This window comes from Zophobas morio, unplaced genomic scaffold, assembly GCF_036711695.1.
Source record: "Zophobas morio isolate AGI-343-1 ecotype UQ-CSIRO unplaced genomic scaffold, CSIRO_AGI_Zmor_V1 ptg000023l, whole genome shotgun sequence".
Classification (NCBI taxonomy): Eukaryota; Metazoa; Arthropoda; class Insecta; order Coleoptera; family Tenebrionidae; genus Zophobas; species Zophobas morio.
This window is the reverse complement of record NW_026972128.1, coordinates 7,419,505-7,436,482: the sequence shown is the minus strand read 5'-3', so window position 1 is coordinate 7,436,482 and position 16,978 is coordinate 7,419,505. Positions and strand designations below refer to the sequence as shown.

Genomic DNA, 16,978 nt, shown 5'->3' with positions numbered 1-16,978 from the left:
GGCAAGTGGGAGATGTGTGGTTCGGTTCCCACCGGAGCAGCAAACATTTTTCTTCAAAACCTTCAAAACATTTCCTTTCTCAGATTAGTAGTAATCTTAGCTGTTGATACGTGTTAAACGCAAAATATACATTAAAAATATTACAATGAATTTGAAGTACATAATAGCAAAATAGTTAGACTAGAAATATTAACAATCATGTAACTCCAAATCTACCAGTTTCCCGACGACTTGAATAGAACTGAATTTGTTGTCATAAATTAGAAAAATCAGTAGAGCACGCTAATATAATTTTCCACTAATATTCATGTTAAAATCATTGGACGTATTTTTAATCAATTTATGATATATTTTGATTTTTGTCACTGTGAGGGACTTCAGATGATTCTGTTATCTTTAACGTACAAAAAAGAGGAAAAACAGAAGATAATGGTGCGTTTTTTACCATATTGCTCTGTCACATTTTTTCAGTTGATTGAACTGTTTTCAGAACTTGAAAAAAGCTACAGTTTGATGTAGAATACATCTATATTAATATCACTTTTTCATAGAAAAAAGGAAAAAATTATTATATCAAGCGCCATCAAATAATTATTCTCAAATAGCAACTTATTTTGCAAAGTACATGATAAATTTAAATTACTTGTAAATTATAAATAAAGGAGACTTGTCGAATTAATGACTAAACTTAGTAATATTTAAAGTTTAAAGAGAGTGTGCAGTACATTAAAAACGACTATGGTATTCATAAAATCATAAATAGGAATTTAAATTTAAAAATACATATTGCTAATTTTTCCGTTCATGAATAAGGTAAATTCATTGTGTTAATTTGTAAATAAACTTACTGGTGCGTTAATAGCATCCTGTTTATCACGATTATTTACGTCCGTGCATATTTATCCGGCCGAAGAATTCAAATACCAAAGGGCCATTAAACATGAAATACGTGCTCTTGACATTAAGTGGGCCGTGCCCATTGAAAGAAATCTGCTCATTGTTCATGTCATGTGTGTGATGAAGAGGCCACTTTACGCCTTTGGTTGTTTTCGCGAAAAAATAAATTTTTAAATCTGTAAATGTTTCAACATCAAAGCGAACAATCGGCAACTGTAACAGCGGTGCTGGAATATTTTTTGATAGTCACTCATTTCCGAAGTGCTTTAGCTGAAAAGAAAAAGTAAAAAAAGAGACTGAAAATGGTATTAAAGTATAACAAAGTGAAAACTTGTTAAAATTTCTGGAGCGACGGCGTGTGTAAGCGAATAATTTTTTACAGGCAGACCTTAAAGATTTGCGTTTAACTTATTTACGTACACAGCGGTTATAAAGTAAAAAATACATTAACGAAACTAAACTCATTTAAAAACTTCGTTGATAACATAATGTCGTCAAGGAATTTTAGCAGCAATTAGTTGAGAATGAAGTTTATAATTAATCCTGTTGGACCGCTGTGCATTTTTTCGTTATTTTCTTTTAATTCTCGCTTTGTTGAAATTTTGCTATCGTTATGCGTATATCAGGAGAAAAGAGAAAATAAATAGGGCTTTTCTGTTGAAATGATTACTCCTGTCGGCTATTACGCTTTTGTAGCCTTACTAATCAACAGAGTAAGATACACACAAATGGTGACCGAAAGCAAACCCTTAATTTGCATTTCATTGACGACATGATTAACTACACATTTCACCAATAACATTTGATATTGTTCTAACACAAACGTACAATTTTTGCAAACAAATTCTTCATTAATTTAAATGAGAAAATTCCACAAGAAGAATCATTAACAATATTTACACTTAAATTTCATTCATAATTCACGTATCTTACTCCTCACATTTTAATCAACAAATGCAGAGACAATACGGGCGGAATTGTTGGAACGTAGAAAACCGTTTCATCTTGTGTTTGACGTTCCTTTATTTAGTTGTTTGGACACTTAGTAATCTGCGTCATATTTATAAACAGCGTTATTAAATTTCAAGAAGAGAGGACTGTGAAAATTATTTTCACACTTCGGTTGATGCGGATAGCTGAAGGGTTCTTATATACCTGGAGGGCAACGGTCTATTTACGCAACGGTAGTAGGTATATTAATAGACCTCAAGACACAATTGAGATTATGTAAAACAAATAAGCAACATCCATCACTTCCACCAGTGCACTTTGATAACATACATTTCAGTATAGTTGTAGGATTTTCAACTTTTCACAACACGAGAACCTTTTCTCAGGAATTTATAAAAAGTGGCTTAAGAGATATACGTCAGTAAGTGTTTTTTCCGCGCCTAGAGCACCGTGAAGCGGTGACAATCCCAGCTTCTTAAATAATAATTTTTCATCAAAGTAAACGATGCTTTAAACTTGAATTTCAACTTTCTGTTCTCGGGGCTGAAAAAAATACGATTGCACTTTTTTTCACCGCTATCATACCGTAAATCAAAGGTTCTGAATTTGGTAAACTTTATCGTGCCAGAATATACTATGTAACCAATAAATTTGCCCAGATTTTGATATTGTAAACAGACAAGTAAACTAGGTTAAAACAGCACTGGCCTTATTAAAACTGGTGAGCTGTCAAAGTCATGTAACGGTTTTGTAGCTAAATAGTGGTTTTATTTGCGATAAACTTTGTGACGTGAAGAATTTAAGCAAAAGAACAAATATAAACAACGTGCTTGAGACAGGACAGGTACGCAGAACTTTTCTGTGTTGAGCTTTACTTAATGTCTGTTTCTTGGTTGATATTTTTAATAATCTGTGCGTTTTTTATTTTTTTGTCCAGAAGTTTTCACAATATGACAGTTTTATCATTGAAATGTCACTTTATTTATCACAAATCACAACATTTGCTTATAGAGATCATTCTTCCGGAAATTTGTTTATTTATAATTAATATCGCCAACGCCGAGAAAGCTTCCTGGTTTTTACGTTGTAATTGCTTTGTCTCTTCCTGTTCGATCAAACCTGATGTTAACATATTTAATTTTCATTAAAAGAGCTGTTATTAAGACTCGATAAATGTTGAAGCAGAGAGAGAATAATAAATATATAATTTACAAAATGTCACCTTTTTTTGTAGACGAAATTTGTTAAAAGGAATAAATGAATATTAAAAGATAAAATAAGATTAGAAATTAATTCTGAAGACTTGTGTAGGTACTCAAAGTTAAAAGATAGCACACTGCAAAAACACGTTTGATCCTAACCATCTTTCAACGCATTTAAGGAAAACGTTTAATAGGTTTCTTAATAATAATAATTTAATAATTTTATCGTGAATGTTCACGGTCGAACAAATTTTTCAGAATTAAGAGACACCAGTTTCGAGAACAGTACAGATAGGAGCATAGTACAAAACATATTACTAATTCTTGTAGTTATTGTTCGAATTTTTTAAGCAACTTAATTTATTTTCGAGTTTTTGGATTAATATTATCTCTATTTAATTTTATAATTTTGCCAAATAAGTGTTCTTTAAATTTTATGGAAAACATACTCCTGCGTGTGCGTGTTAATTTTTTGCCCTAGACACCCAGACTTTTGGTAAAAAATCCACACTTACAATTTAAGTTTGGATTTGCAATACCGAATGCTGTGAAATTTTGCAAACATTTTAAGATCGGAAGCAAATTTATGAGAATGTAATTAATTCATCCTCTCCCGTGTGTTTTAAGGAGGCACAATCAATTAAATTTCATTTTCTTTTAACACAAATGCCGCCACTGATATGGTTGTTATCTGCACGTACTAATGGTCGAATTCTTTCCAAGTGTAAACATAAACAGTTGAAGTTAAGCATGAGAAATTGAAAATACATTTTTTCCCGTTGGTCATCAGCTTCAAAAATATTTTATATGTCTGTCCTCTTGGAATTTGCACGCCAGCTACACCAGCTACACAGGAGCTGCGGAGGTGTTATTTACGCTACTATAACGTGGTCATCATAAAACAACCGCAAAATTAAATTTTGTAATCTTTCAAAGAAGCGGGATTTGTTAGAATGTACTTCAAGGGCAAGGGAAGTTCTATCAAAATAGAATTCTTTTAGAAGCTTAGTGCCCACTTTAATTCTCAATACTCTTGTGTGCTTTCGTGTCTAAAAGTAGTGTTTTTCTAGAACCTTTTTCAAGCGTCATCTATTATATTCTTTTTCCACCTTCAGCTTTGTTTCGGAAATGGACTTCTTTTGGATCTTTCCTCTTCAGGTCATGATTCCTCTACAATCTTGTTTAGTTACGTCTCGAAATTCTTATGTCCTTCTATATTTAGTAATAACATTCTTCTAGAATATCATTCATGATATTCTTTCTCTAATGTTAACTTTGTACTCCCAACGGAATTCTTCTGGTCCTTCTATTTTCAAAATAGAATTTTTATAGAACCTTATTGTCCAGTTTGGGCTAAAAACTCTTGCGTGCTTTCGTGGTTATAAGTAGCATTTTTCTAGAACATTTTAAGTGCCTTATATGTATATATATTATTCTTTTTTCAAGTTCAATCTTGTACTGGAAACGGAATTGTTTTGGATCTTTCCTCTTCAGATCATGATTCTTCTAGAACCTTGTTCAGTTACCTCTCGAAATTCTTGTGTCCTTCTGTATTTAGTAATAGCATTCTTCTAGAATCTCTATTAAATATCATTAATGATATTCATTCTTTAATGTTAACTTTTTACTGCCAACGGAATTCTTCTGGTCCTTCTATTTTCAAAATAGAATTTTTATAGAACCTTATTGTCCAGTTTAGGGCCAAAAAATCTTGCATGTTTTCCTGGTTGAAAGTAGCATTTTTCTAGACCATTTTAATGTGTAATATTCTTTCTTCAATTTCTACCTTGTACTGGAAACGGAATTCTTCTGGATCTTTCCTCTTCAGATCATGATTCTTCTACAATCTTATTCAGTTACGTATCGAAATTGTTATGTCCTTCTATATTTAGTAATAACATTCTTCTAGAATCTCTATTAAATATTCATGATATTCTTTCTTTAATGTTAACTTTGTGCTGCCAACTGAATTCTTCTGGTCCTTCTATTTTCAAAATAGAATTTTTATAGAACTTTATTGTCCAGTTTGGGCTAAAAATTCTTGCGTCTTTTGTGGTTATAAGTAGTATTTTTCTAGAACATTTTAAGTGTCATATATATTATTCTTTCTTCAAGTTCAACCTTGTACTGGAAACGGAATTGTTCTGGATCTTTCCTCTTCAGATCATGATTCTTCTAGAACCTTGTTCAGTTACCTCTCGAAATTTTTGTGTCCTTCTGTATTTAGTAATAGCATTCTTCTAGAATCTCTATTAAATATCATTAATGATATTCATTCTTTAATGTTAACTTTGTAGTGCCAACGGAATTATTCTGGTCCTTCTATTTTCAAAATAGAATTTTTATAGAACTTTATTGTTCAGTTTAGGGCCAAAAACTCTTGCGTGCTTTCGTGGTTGAAAGTAGCATTTTTCTAGAACATTTTAAGTGTCATATATTATTCTTTCTTCAGGTTCAACCTTGTACTGGAAACGGAATTCTTCTGGATCTTCTCTCTTAGTATCAGTTCTTCTACAACCTTTTTCAGTCATGCCTCGAAATTTTTGTGTCCCTCTGTATTTAGTAATAGCATTCTTCTAGAATCTTTATTAAATATCATACATGGCATTCTTTCTTCAATGCCAACCTTGTATTACGAAAGAAATTCTTGTGGTTCTTCCATTTTCAAAATTCTTCTATAACTTTATTGTCTAGTTTAGGACCCAAAACTCCTGCGTGCTTTCGTGTATGTTTAAAAGTAGCATTTTTCTAGAGCATTTTAAAGTGTCATGTGTAATATTATGTCTCCAATTTCTACGTTGTATTGGAAACGGAATTCTTCTGTATCTTTCCTCTTCAGATCAGGATTCTTGTACAACCTTGGTGAGTTACGTCTCGAAATTCTTGTGTCCTTCTGTATTTAGTGATAGCATCATTTTTCTAGAATCTTTATTAAATATCATTCATGATAGTCTTTCTTTATTGTTAACTTTGTACTGCCAACGAAATTCTCCTGGTCTGTCTATTTTCAAAATAGAATTTTTATAGAACCTTATTGTCCAGTTTAGGACTAAAAACTCTTGTGTGCTTTCGTAGTTGAAAGTGGCATTTTTGTAGAACATTTTAGGTGTCATATTTTCTCTTCAATTTCAACCTTGTACTGGAAACTGAATTCTTTTGGATCTTCCCTCTTCATATCAATTCTTCTACAACCTTATTCAGTCATGTCTCGAAATGTTTGTGTACCTCTGTTTTTAGTAATAGCATTCATCGAGAACCTTTATTAAATGTCATGCATGACATTCTTTCTTCAATGTCAACCTTGTACTCCCAATGAAATTCTTCTGGTTCTTCTATTTTCAAAATTCTTCTAGAAGCTTATTGTCTAGTTTAGGGCTCAAAACTGCTGCGTGCTTTCGTTTGTGTTTAAAAGTAGCATTTTTAAGTGTCATGTATAACATTCTTTCTTTAACTTCTACCTTGTACTGGAAAGGGAATTCTTCTGGATCTTTCCTCTTCAGATTATGATTCTTCTACAACCTTGGTCAGTTACGTCTAGAAATTCTTGTTCCAGCCGTATTTAATAATAGCATTGTTCTAGATTATTTATGAAATGTCATTCGTGGTATTCTTTCTTCATTGTCAACCTTGTGCTGGCAACGGAATTCTTGTGGAACGTTATTATCCAGTTTAGGACTCCTACGTGCTTTCGTGTTTTTTAAGTGCCATCTGTTATATTCTTCTTCAGGTTCAACCTCGTACTGGGAAAGGAATTCGTCTGAATCTTTCCTAGATTATGATTCTTCTATAACCTTGTTCAGTTATGTCTCGAAATTTTTGTATCTCTCTGTATTCAGTCATAGCATTCTTCTGGAACCTTTATTACTTGGCATTCATGATATTTTTTCTTCAATGTCAACCTTGTAGTTATACAACGGAATTCTTCTGGTCCTTCTATTTTCTAAATAGAATTCTTGTAGAATCTTATTAGCCAGGTTAGGGCTTAAAATTCCTTCAAAAGTAACATTTTTCTAGAACCTTTTTTGTCAGCTATTATATTCTTTCTTCAATGTCAAGCTTATCCTTCTTTTTTCCAAATAGAATTCTTTTGGAACCTTACTCCACCAATTTTTGTAGACGTACTAAGTTCCACTGTTTTAATTTTAGAAATTTTATTTTGGTAGTATCGTCTTTTGACAAATCCTTTATCACAGTTTTAAGTTTAATTGTCCAAATTAAAAACCCTTTAATTTTAACAAAAAGTTCCGTTTTTTGAATTCATGAAAAATGCAACTTTCTCATTTCAAGGGTTTTTAGGACAAATATGATTCAAGTCCTTAAATTACAGTTAGTTTGCATGAAACTTTCAAGCTTTTTGACTTTGAGGAAATTTTTCAACACTCTAAAGCTCTTAAACAGTTATTTTTAAATAAAGTTATATTTTAAACAATAACCAAATTCAACTCAATTAAGTGGTATGAAAGTATACAGATATAAATTTTGAAAAATTTATTGTATTGGAAACGGTAGTAAGAATGCTGTGTTCTTAAAATCTACACTGTATGGTAAAATATAGGTGGGTTTTTACCATTTTTGATGTGTGTCGGCCTTATTTGTTATAAAATTATCTTCTTTGTATGGATAAGACTGATTTTGGCAGATGACCTACTCTTTAAAAAAATAAAGGGCGGGTGGGCGGGGCTAGTATTTGTTAAGATAGGACTCATTTTGCCAAATGACACACCTAAAAAAATAAAGCACGGAAGGGGGGGCTAGTACTTGCCAAAATAAGAGTGATTTTGGCAGATAATTTACTCACTAGGAAAATAAAGGGCGGGTGGGCGTGTACTTGTAAAGAAACGAAAAATAAAAATTAAGAACTTGAAAAATCGAGGAAACGAAAAATTGAAAAATTAAAAATTGAGAAACTGAAAAATCGAAAAATGGAAACATTGACAAATAAAAAAGCCGAGAGAAAGGAAAGTCGAAAAAATCGTAAAGTCGAAACATTGCAAAGTCGAAAAATCAAACGAAAAGTTGAAAAATCGCAGCCAAAAAGTCGAAAATGTCATTTGGTCCAAGTCGAAAAATCAAGAAATCAAAAAATCGACAAATCGAAACATCGAAAAGTCGCAAAACCAGTGGGAAACTCGAAAAATTGAAAATTTAATTTGTTTTAGTTTGTGGATTTTGCGATTTTTCATTTTGGAATTTAATTTTTTTTATTTTTTCAATTTTTCGGTTTGTCAGTGTTGTGATTTTATATATTTTTTTAACATGAAATTTTAATCACATATTTAATTCTTCAATTTCAGATTTTTCGAGTTTTCGATCAAATTAAATTTTTTACTTTCCGACGTTTCGATTTTACGACTTTCCCAATTTTGCGCTTTTCGATTTTTCGCCTTTTCGACTTTTTCATTTCCTGATTTTCCGACCTTTCGATCCAACCAAGTTTCCGATTTTTTGACTTTCCGATCGAGATTTCGACTCTTCGATTTTTCGAAATATTCGATTTTGCGACTTTTCAATTTTTCGACTTTCCGTTTTTCGACTTTCCGATTGATTTTTTGACTGTGCGATGTTTCAATTTTTAAATTCTGCAGTTTTTTGTTTCGGGTATTCGGTTTTTTTTTCGAGGTTCTAATTTTATAATTGTTGTGATTTTATTATTTTTTTTAACATGAAATTTTAATTACATCTTTAATTCTTCAATTTCAGATTTTTCGAATTTTCGATCAAATTAAATTTTTTACTTTCCGACGTTTCGATTTTACGACTTTCCCAATTTTACGCTTTTCGATTTTTCGCCTTTTCGACTCTTTCATTTCCTGATTTTCCGACCTTTCGATCCAACCAAGTTTCCGATTTTTTGACTTTCCGATCGAGATTTCGACTCTTCGATTTTTCGAAATATTCGATTTTGCGACTATTCAATTTTTCGACTTTCCGCTTTTCGACTTTCCGGTTGATTTTTTGACTGTGCGATGTTTCAATTTTTAAATTCTGCAATTTTTTGTTTCAGGTATTCGGTTTTTTTTCGAGGTTCTAATTTTATAATTTTTTTTTTCAATGTGAAAATTTGCAGTTTTTCAATTTACAACTTTCCAGCTTTCAATTTTCCGACTTCGAATTTTATAATTTTTGTTTTTTTTATTTTAGATTTTTCTATGATAGGTATGTAACTTTTCACGTCAGGATAGATATAAGAATGTAGAATTAATTTGCATCACCGAACTTCAAGAGGATAAATTTTAGAGAAGGCGAGTGGACTGGACTGGTACTTACTAAGATAAGACTGAGTTTCCTAAATGACAGACCCTCGAAGAAAATAAAGGGTGGGTGGGTGGGGCCAATACTTGTCAAGGTAAGACTGCTTTTGCCAAGTAACATACCTTCTCATCTCAGAAAATAAATGGTAGAGGGTATATCATTTGGCAAAATCAATCTTATATCGACAGGTATTGGCCCCTCCCACCCACCCTTTATTTTCATCGAAGATTTGCCATTTGGCAATATCAGTTTTATCTTAGTAAGTATTAGCCCCGCCCGCCCGCTCTTCATTTTCTATACACAAATTTACGTTAGCTGTGCGAAAAAATACGAATTTTTTTGGGAAAAAAAAATTATTATCAATGATAGATTATTTTAACTAGTTAAGACTCGGTTTACAGAGATGCAATTAATCACATGGTCAAATTCAACCAGCTAAGATTTAGGGAATAATCACACATTAATAAATGTCTGTTCAAATTAAATGTTTAATTCGCCTATTATAACATATCCAGCGCCACAAATCTTTTGTGTTTTTTTTTGTTGTCTTACAATGAAAAAACTGAATTTGAATTAATATATAAAAACACCTCTTACTAGTCAAAACATTTAACTATAGCTTTTTGAATTTTAATGAGATTGCTTAATAATAAAGTGATAATTAAACACTAAATAAAAAAAGGTCAACAATTTTCGCTTTACCATTAAACTAATTCCGCGGAAACATAAAGCAAATTCACTTTTGCGTGTTTTTTATCAATAAATTCAAATGAAGTGTGAAACGTCAGATTGCCCTTTATTCTCTTTAAATGCGACCTCGGTAAACCGGCACAAAAGAAAAAAACCCTTTTGTAAATTTTAGAATTTTTTGTTTGCTTTAAACTTTGAGAAATCAACATGACATACAAAAAAAAAGGATTTGCCACTGAACATGACAGACCAGAATCGTGTGTAACAACACAAGGATATTCATTTGGCGTTCCGAAAATTAAAAATTTGACAGCACGACCACAATGAAGAAAATTCGAAATTTTTCATAACATGACTACAGTTTCTGCATGTAAATTTCGTGTAAGTTAATACACAATGAATTTTTTATAATCTTACCTCGGAGTGCATCGATACAAGTCTGAGATGCCGGTGTAAGCACAGGATAAATCCTCATCTAAACCACAGAGTGGGGTGGAAGAGACAGGATAAACCAACGACGCATTAGGGCTCCAACTCGATCTCTTGCCGTATCTAGAATAAGTAATTATTTTTGTTAAGTCATGGTTAATATTAAAAATATATGCTTGTAGAAGCAACGATTGTAGTATTATTTGTTCCTCGTACATATCACACTGGATGCACTTTCATAATGAATCATTACCGTATAATATATATTTTGAAATACATAATGCGCTTATTTCCATTAAAAAAATGAACGAGGACTTTCAAAGGACTGAAAGTAATGATCACATTGCAACCACTTGAGACATATTCTCTTATTGGGAGCCATGTGCGCGGCGAACATTTTTTAATCACTCATTTCAGCGAGCTTTCTCCTGATCCCTCAGCCATGCATAAAATCATTCCTTTGCCGGTATGAATAATGTAGCATTAGACACAAAAGCTCGCACTGAGGAGTACCGGAAGCATTGTCTTGATGAGCTTTTTTGTACACCTCGCGGCTGGTAATTTTACAAGGTGCAAACATGCGTTCCTGAACTTGCTAGCGTTACACACACAATTATTAATAAATTAATTCCAGCAAGTAAACACAAATTATTAAACGAATTCGTTGAGCAAATAGTACAACAAAAATCGCTTCTCATCAAACTTTCATAATTACATACCTGGGTCCAAGGAAGAAGGCGTCAGCTCTGGGGTGGATGTTGACTTTGTTCTCCTTTTGGTTGGAGGTGGGGCCTGCTCTGCCATACCGCATCATGGTCTTGAATGTCGATAGATCTAAATACGGGAGAATAGGATTTTTCTACCACGTCGTGTGTTTACAGCGGATTTACTTACTTTGCACTCGTTTTTCTGATGAATACCTTTTCGCTACTGCCAAGGAAACTAACACTGTGAGAATGTAGACCAGCACTACTATAACCTTCCGTGCATGCATCTGTCAAAAAAATAGCATTTATTTACATACGTAAATGAGAATCTTACTGAATGAGCTGTAAATATTTACACCGGAAGGAATGTTGAAGCTCCGAAACGTATCATTTATTTTTAAAATACTGGATGAATAAAGTGGAAGTCATTTATGTCTTTTTTGTAGACATATAATATTGACAAAATAAATTCGGCTGTGGTGACTTTGAAAATGAAGATAAATATTCAAGTTTTAGGCAGAGAATCCCCTTTCCAACAGTCCCAAACTTTTTAGTATTTTCTTGAAATGCACATTTGGCGTTTTTATAAATTACGTCAAAATAGCATCCTAAAACCTAGACAATGATCTTGGAATTTTGTTTTTAGACGTGTTATTGAATTTTAAAAGTACAACATCGAGCTGGTTCATAGATCCCAATTGAACCAAAACTACTGCAAAAGATTTCTGGACGAAGACTTTTGAAAGTAGTTTTTTTTTTTAATATAGATACTGATAAAAGTAATAGAACTGGTCACTAACGTGGACAGTCTCTAGACTTTAATGTTTTCTCTCGACATTTCACGATCCCTAGAGTATGAAAAAATAAGTCTCCTATTTCCATCCGTTGATGGTCTGCGTCGATTTTTAGTAGATACAGGGTGTTATTGAAAGGTACGTACAACAAAATGGACAGTTCTTCACGAAGTCTAAGAAGTCGGGAAAACTTATTTTGTGTTATCAAAATTATAAGGGGAAAATTAACCCTTATCCAACCTTTTTAGACGCTACTGAAGGATAAATAGGTAAAATTAATTTATTTTAGTAAATCCTAGCAACTGTAACAATAGAACTTTTGTCAAGACTAAATGTTGCTATAGAAACGAAAGATGATCTTTTTATCAGAGGCGTACAACGAATTTGGACAGAAATTTTAATATTTTTTATCTCTAAAAGGAGAACACTTTTACCTGACCTTTTTTTAACTTTTAGCACCCATACTTCGAGACAAATTGCCGATTTTATTTTGTACGTACCTTTCAATAACAGGCTGTATATAATATCCGAAACTGTTGGATCGAATGTTGTCAAACTTTATTTGTTTTAGTAATATCATGTAGAATTATGTATACCTGGGGTATACGAATCCGCTTCGAAGCGCTGACTGAGTGGATGCTTTCTTTATCTTAAACTGTGACTCTAATTATTTATTTTTTTCTTTATGTTAAGGAAATCTCGTTTTCTCTTTAGTTACAAATGCTAAAAGATATATTTTTGCATTAAAAAATTAGGCAAACATGCCGAACCAATCGTAAATTATAACCCTCGCTCATCTCCGTTTCCTGTTGTGAGTGAATGGTTTCTTCGAAAATGTGTTTGTATCAATGCAAAATTAAGTCCTAGATAGCAGAGGAGCCGCACTTCACTGTTTTCTTTGATATTTCGATGTGTATAGTTGCTGTGAGTGACAAAAATGACTCAACAAAATTAATGAATGAGGCAGTTTATTTTATTAATTAAATCAAGAATAGCTTCCCCAGTTTTCCAAAAATTTGGGAATATAGCATTGTTACTGTGAGTATGTACTTCATCTATCCAAATTGTTATACGTGTCCTTGCTATATTATTGATGATATCATCAGAAGATTTTATAATGAAAAAAATGCAAAATCAAATTTTATAAATTCTGGAAAAAATTGGATAAACTGTACTGTACTTCAGGAGCAAGGGAAGTCGAAATAATTTTCGATCAACTTTTTTGAAATGGTAAAACGGGTAAATCACTAAACAAAACTTGTGTCTATTCTATCCAAAAAGATTGTTGATGTTTCCTCAAAATTTTATTAGAAAAATCTCATTTGAAATTTGTAACATACTTTTACTTCCCGAGCTTGTAAGCTAAGTATTGTAATAAGATCCATCCGGCGAATGGTTACTTTCATGTTTTCTTAAGGAAGTTCAATTTCGTCGCCAATGGACACTTTTTTTCTTACATTGTGAGAAGCACTAGTTATATTTTTTTAACTTATACGGGTTATCATAAAATTTGAAGAAGGTGGGTTTGTTGTACTGTACTTTATGGGCGAGGGAGGTTCTGTGGCAAAAACCTTAGACCAATTTATTGTTTTTGGTTAAGTAATCCATTTTTACATTTATTATAACGTAAAGGAGTTGTTCAAAAAAATAATGAGAATTTGAGAAATTATATTTTATGGTTTCATGGCGTCATCTTAACAAATTGGCAACTATTTACTTTTGTGATCGTTTGATACGTTTTACAGAAAATATAAAAAAAAACACAAATGTACCAATCGTTTTTGTTTTCAATTTTCTAATAAACGATTCATATAATTTACCTATATTTTTACTTGCCGAGAGGAAACTAAGGAAGTATAGTAATCGAGTCCATCGGACTATCGGCCACTTTTATGCTTTCTCGACGTTTCATGACCTCTATAGCACGAAAAAAGTAGTCTCCCGTTTCCGTCTGTCTGTCTGTCTGTCTGGTGTCTGTATCCATTTTTATTAGACACGTAATCTTCGAAACTACCGAACCGATTGTTGTCAAACTTTGTATTAGAGATGTACCGACTATAGTCGGCCGACTAGTCGGCTTTGCCAAAACCGGTTAAAATGGGTTTAATCGACCGAAAATTGGTGTTAAAGTGTAGATAATCTTCCGCTAGTTACGATTCTGAAATCGCCGTCACGATATCTGGTCCAATAAACACGCAAAGCGAATTCAAAATTTCCAAAAATTTTCTAAAAAAGTGGTTAAAATTGGTTAAGTATTGTATAAACTGCCCTAAATTGTGTTATTCTTTATTTTTGTACTGAGTTACTGCAAAAAATTAAATGTTAAAATTATCCAAACAAATTTAACACATTTTTTGGAAAACAAAGAAACTTTAGTTATTCCTTTTATTAAAATAAAACAAGTTTTTAAGGTAGTCAGAGAAATAAAAAAAAACACACTGTCTGTTGCATTTATAAACCGGTTTTAGCAAAGCGGAACAGTCGGCCGACTATAGTCGGTACATCTCTACTTTGTATGTATATTAGGAATATCATGCAGATGGTTAAACGCTAACCAAAATTTGTCTAATCATCCTCACCAAAAACGGTATGCCATCTCTTTCAAATTTTTAACAATAAATATTTTTTAAAATTTACAAAATCGTATACTCCTACACCTGTAGTTTACGAATTCGTGTTTAGTTTTAATCATAATTATTTTACAAAAACTGCGTTGTAGCTGGTTGGGCTGGGGCGCCAACCAAGCGTTCGAATAAGATCTACGCTAGTGAGGTTCGAATCTCATTCGCATCGTCGTCACATTTTTTTTTTAGCAAATCAAGAACGGTTCACTCCATTTACTCGAAAATTACAGTAATGTCCTATATAAACATAAATACTCAAAATTAACTATGTAGTTACTAGGAGTTAATTTTTTTAAATATATTTTCTATTGTTCTCACTTTTCAAATTTTATAATTGTTCAAAGAAGCGGGATTTGTTTCAGGACGAGGGAAGTTCTGTCGAAATAAATTTCACCTATTTTTTTATTTTCCGAGCGTAAGCTATGAAAGTTCGTACGGGGTCCAGCCCATGAATGTTTTATCGACGTTTCATGATCCCTGGAGTATGAAAAAGTAGGTCTTCCGTTTCTGTCTGTCTGTGGACATCCGTCTTGTGTGTCGATTTTTATTAGACAGATAATTTCGAAGCTACTGGACCGAGTATTGCTAAATTTTTTGATAGTAAATGTCTTTTAAATTTTATAAAATGACATAATCCTCTACTTGTGGTTTATGAGTCCTCCTTAATTTTATTCCGTATCCATATGTTCGCAAAAAATTCAAATTGTATAATAACTTTTTATGTTAAAGTGTGACGGGAATTATCTCTAGTGTACAAGTCGACGTCCTCGATTTATAACTCGAAGTTCGCCCTTTCAAAGCGCTCATGGGGTTTTTAACAGTGATTCTTGCTATATATATCACGAATAATTAAGTTTTATAATTTTTAAATAAGCGGGATTTGTTGGACTATAATACTTCAGTTCTGTCTAAATACTCGTAACTTCAGACTATTTTTTTATTATTATTTGTGTTATACGTGTACTGCACGTGACGGAATTGACATAGGTGTCTTTGTTGAAATGTTAATCGGAACATTTTCCAATGGAAAAACTCACTAGAAACATCCAGGGTCTTGCGTTTTATTATTGCATTCATACTTTTCGAGCAACTGTCTGATCATTCACCCGATTTGCCCGTACTCCGTCCCAAACTAAATGTAAACAAGTTAACAAAGTGTTTTCGTACATAATGCGTTCTAATCAAAAGCATTGGCGAAGTATTGGTACGAATACAGTAAGATAATTTGATAAATTCAGAAAACAAGGCAAGAATCTGTAAATGTACACAGGTTATCAAAAATAAATTTTCTAAAAGTCAAAATTTATAATTTTTCAAAATATCTGGACTTCAGAGGCGAGGGAAGCGCTTCGACTATTTTTTTTTTACTATTTTAGATCTACTTGACTAATATAGCAAAATTCCAAATTAAATTAAATGGTGAAAATACCGGGTGATTATTAATAATTGAAGCAATTTTTGAATTGGCAATTCACAGTTGTCAATTTTGACATGAACGCGCCTAAAAGGCAGTAAGAAGATGGCAGTTACTTTTGCAGGACTAAATAGTCGCCGATTCAGTGGTACCAATCCACCAATCGAATATGGTGCTTGATTTAAAAGATTCATTGTTGTCAATTTAAATTTGCGTGTGGACAAATGTTACAGTTGTTTCATTTGATTCGTGATCGTGCAAATGGCGCCCAACATTTCAGTATTACAACATGTATGCCATCATAAGATTTTAAATGTGTTGCCAGCCTGACAAAAAAATCACAAACATTAATAGTCACTTGGTATTTTGAAATCAGCCATGCTGTTACTTTTTATTATAATTAAATTTTAGTACATAAATTAAAAGCCACATTTTCTAGCAGCAGCAAAGTGTGTTTTTAGTTTTTAATAATGCGCGTACGTACATTTACAAACTAATTTATTCGACATTTTTAGAGACTAACTAATGGAATTTAATAAAAATCAACATATATCTACTACTATGAAAGTATTGATTTTCTTTTCATTAAAATAATTATAAATTTAAAAGCTAATAAATATGTTAGTATACAGGTAAATTAACTTACGTAATATTTTATTTGCCCATTTAGACGTTATCTGCATTTTTGTAATGGCATTAAATTTAAAAATATCACCCGGTACATTATTTTATAGGAGCAAGTTTTGTATTGTTGAAAATGCCAGCCTAACCACTCGAAATCGATACAAAAACATCCGTAATACTTCTTCGGATGTTTACACTGATATGGTCGAATACGTTACATCCACATTTTATTTCATTTCCCTATTTCATCAACAAGAAATGGAAAAATGAAAAAATTAATATACAATTTTTGTATAAGTATAAAGCAAGATGTGTTGTTGTCTGTTGTCTGTAGCCGTGGAAATTATTTCAAATTTAGTTTCTTATATATTATATAATCGACATTGTCAAAAAT

At 32.1% G+C, this 16,978-nt stretch overlaps 2 protein-coding genes across 2 annotated transcripts in view; one reads left to right on the top strand and one right to left on the bottom strand.

Moving 5' to 3' along the window:
• Nucleotides 1-16,978, top strand: part of LOC135134095 (nucleoside diphosphate kinase 7) — a 116,369-nt gene that overhangs the window by 43,972 nt on the left and 55,419 nt on the right. The gene's annotated exons all lie outside the window — the stretch shown is intronic.
• Nucleotides 1-16,978, bottom strand: part of LOC135134100 (RYamide neuropeptides) — a 48,593-nt gene that overhangs the window by 5,758 nt on the left and 25,857 nt on the right. The window contains exons 2-4 of the mRNA XM_064062705.1: nt 11,316-11,415; nt 11,141-11,255; nt 10,410-10,544 (exon numbers count right to left, since the gene is read on the bottom strand). Coding sequence (XP_063918775.1) covers nt 10,410-10,544; nt 11,141-11,255; nt 11,316-11,415 — 350 coding nt within the window. The remainder of the gene's footprint in view (nt 1-10,409; nt 10,545-11,140; nt 11,256-11,315; nt 11,416-16,978) is intronic.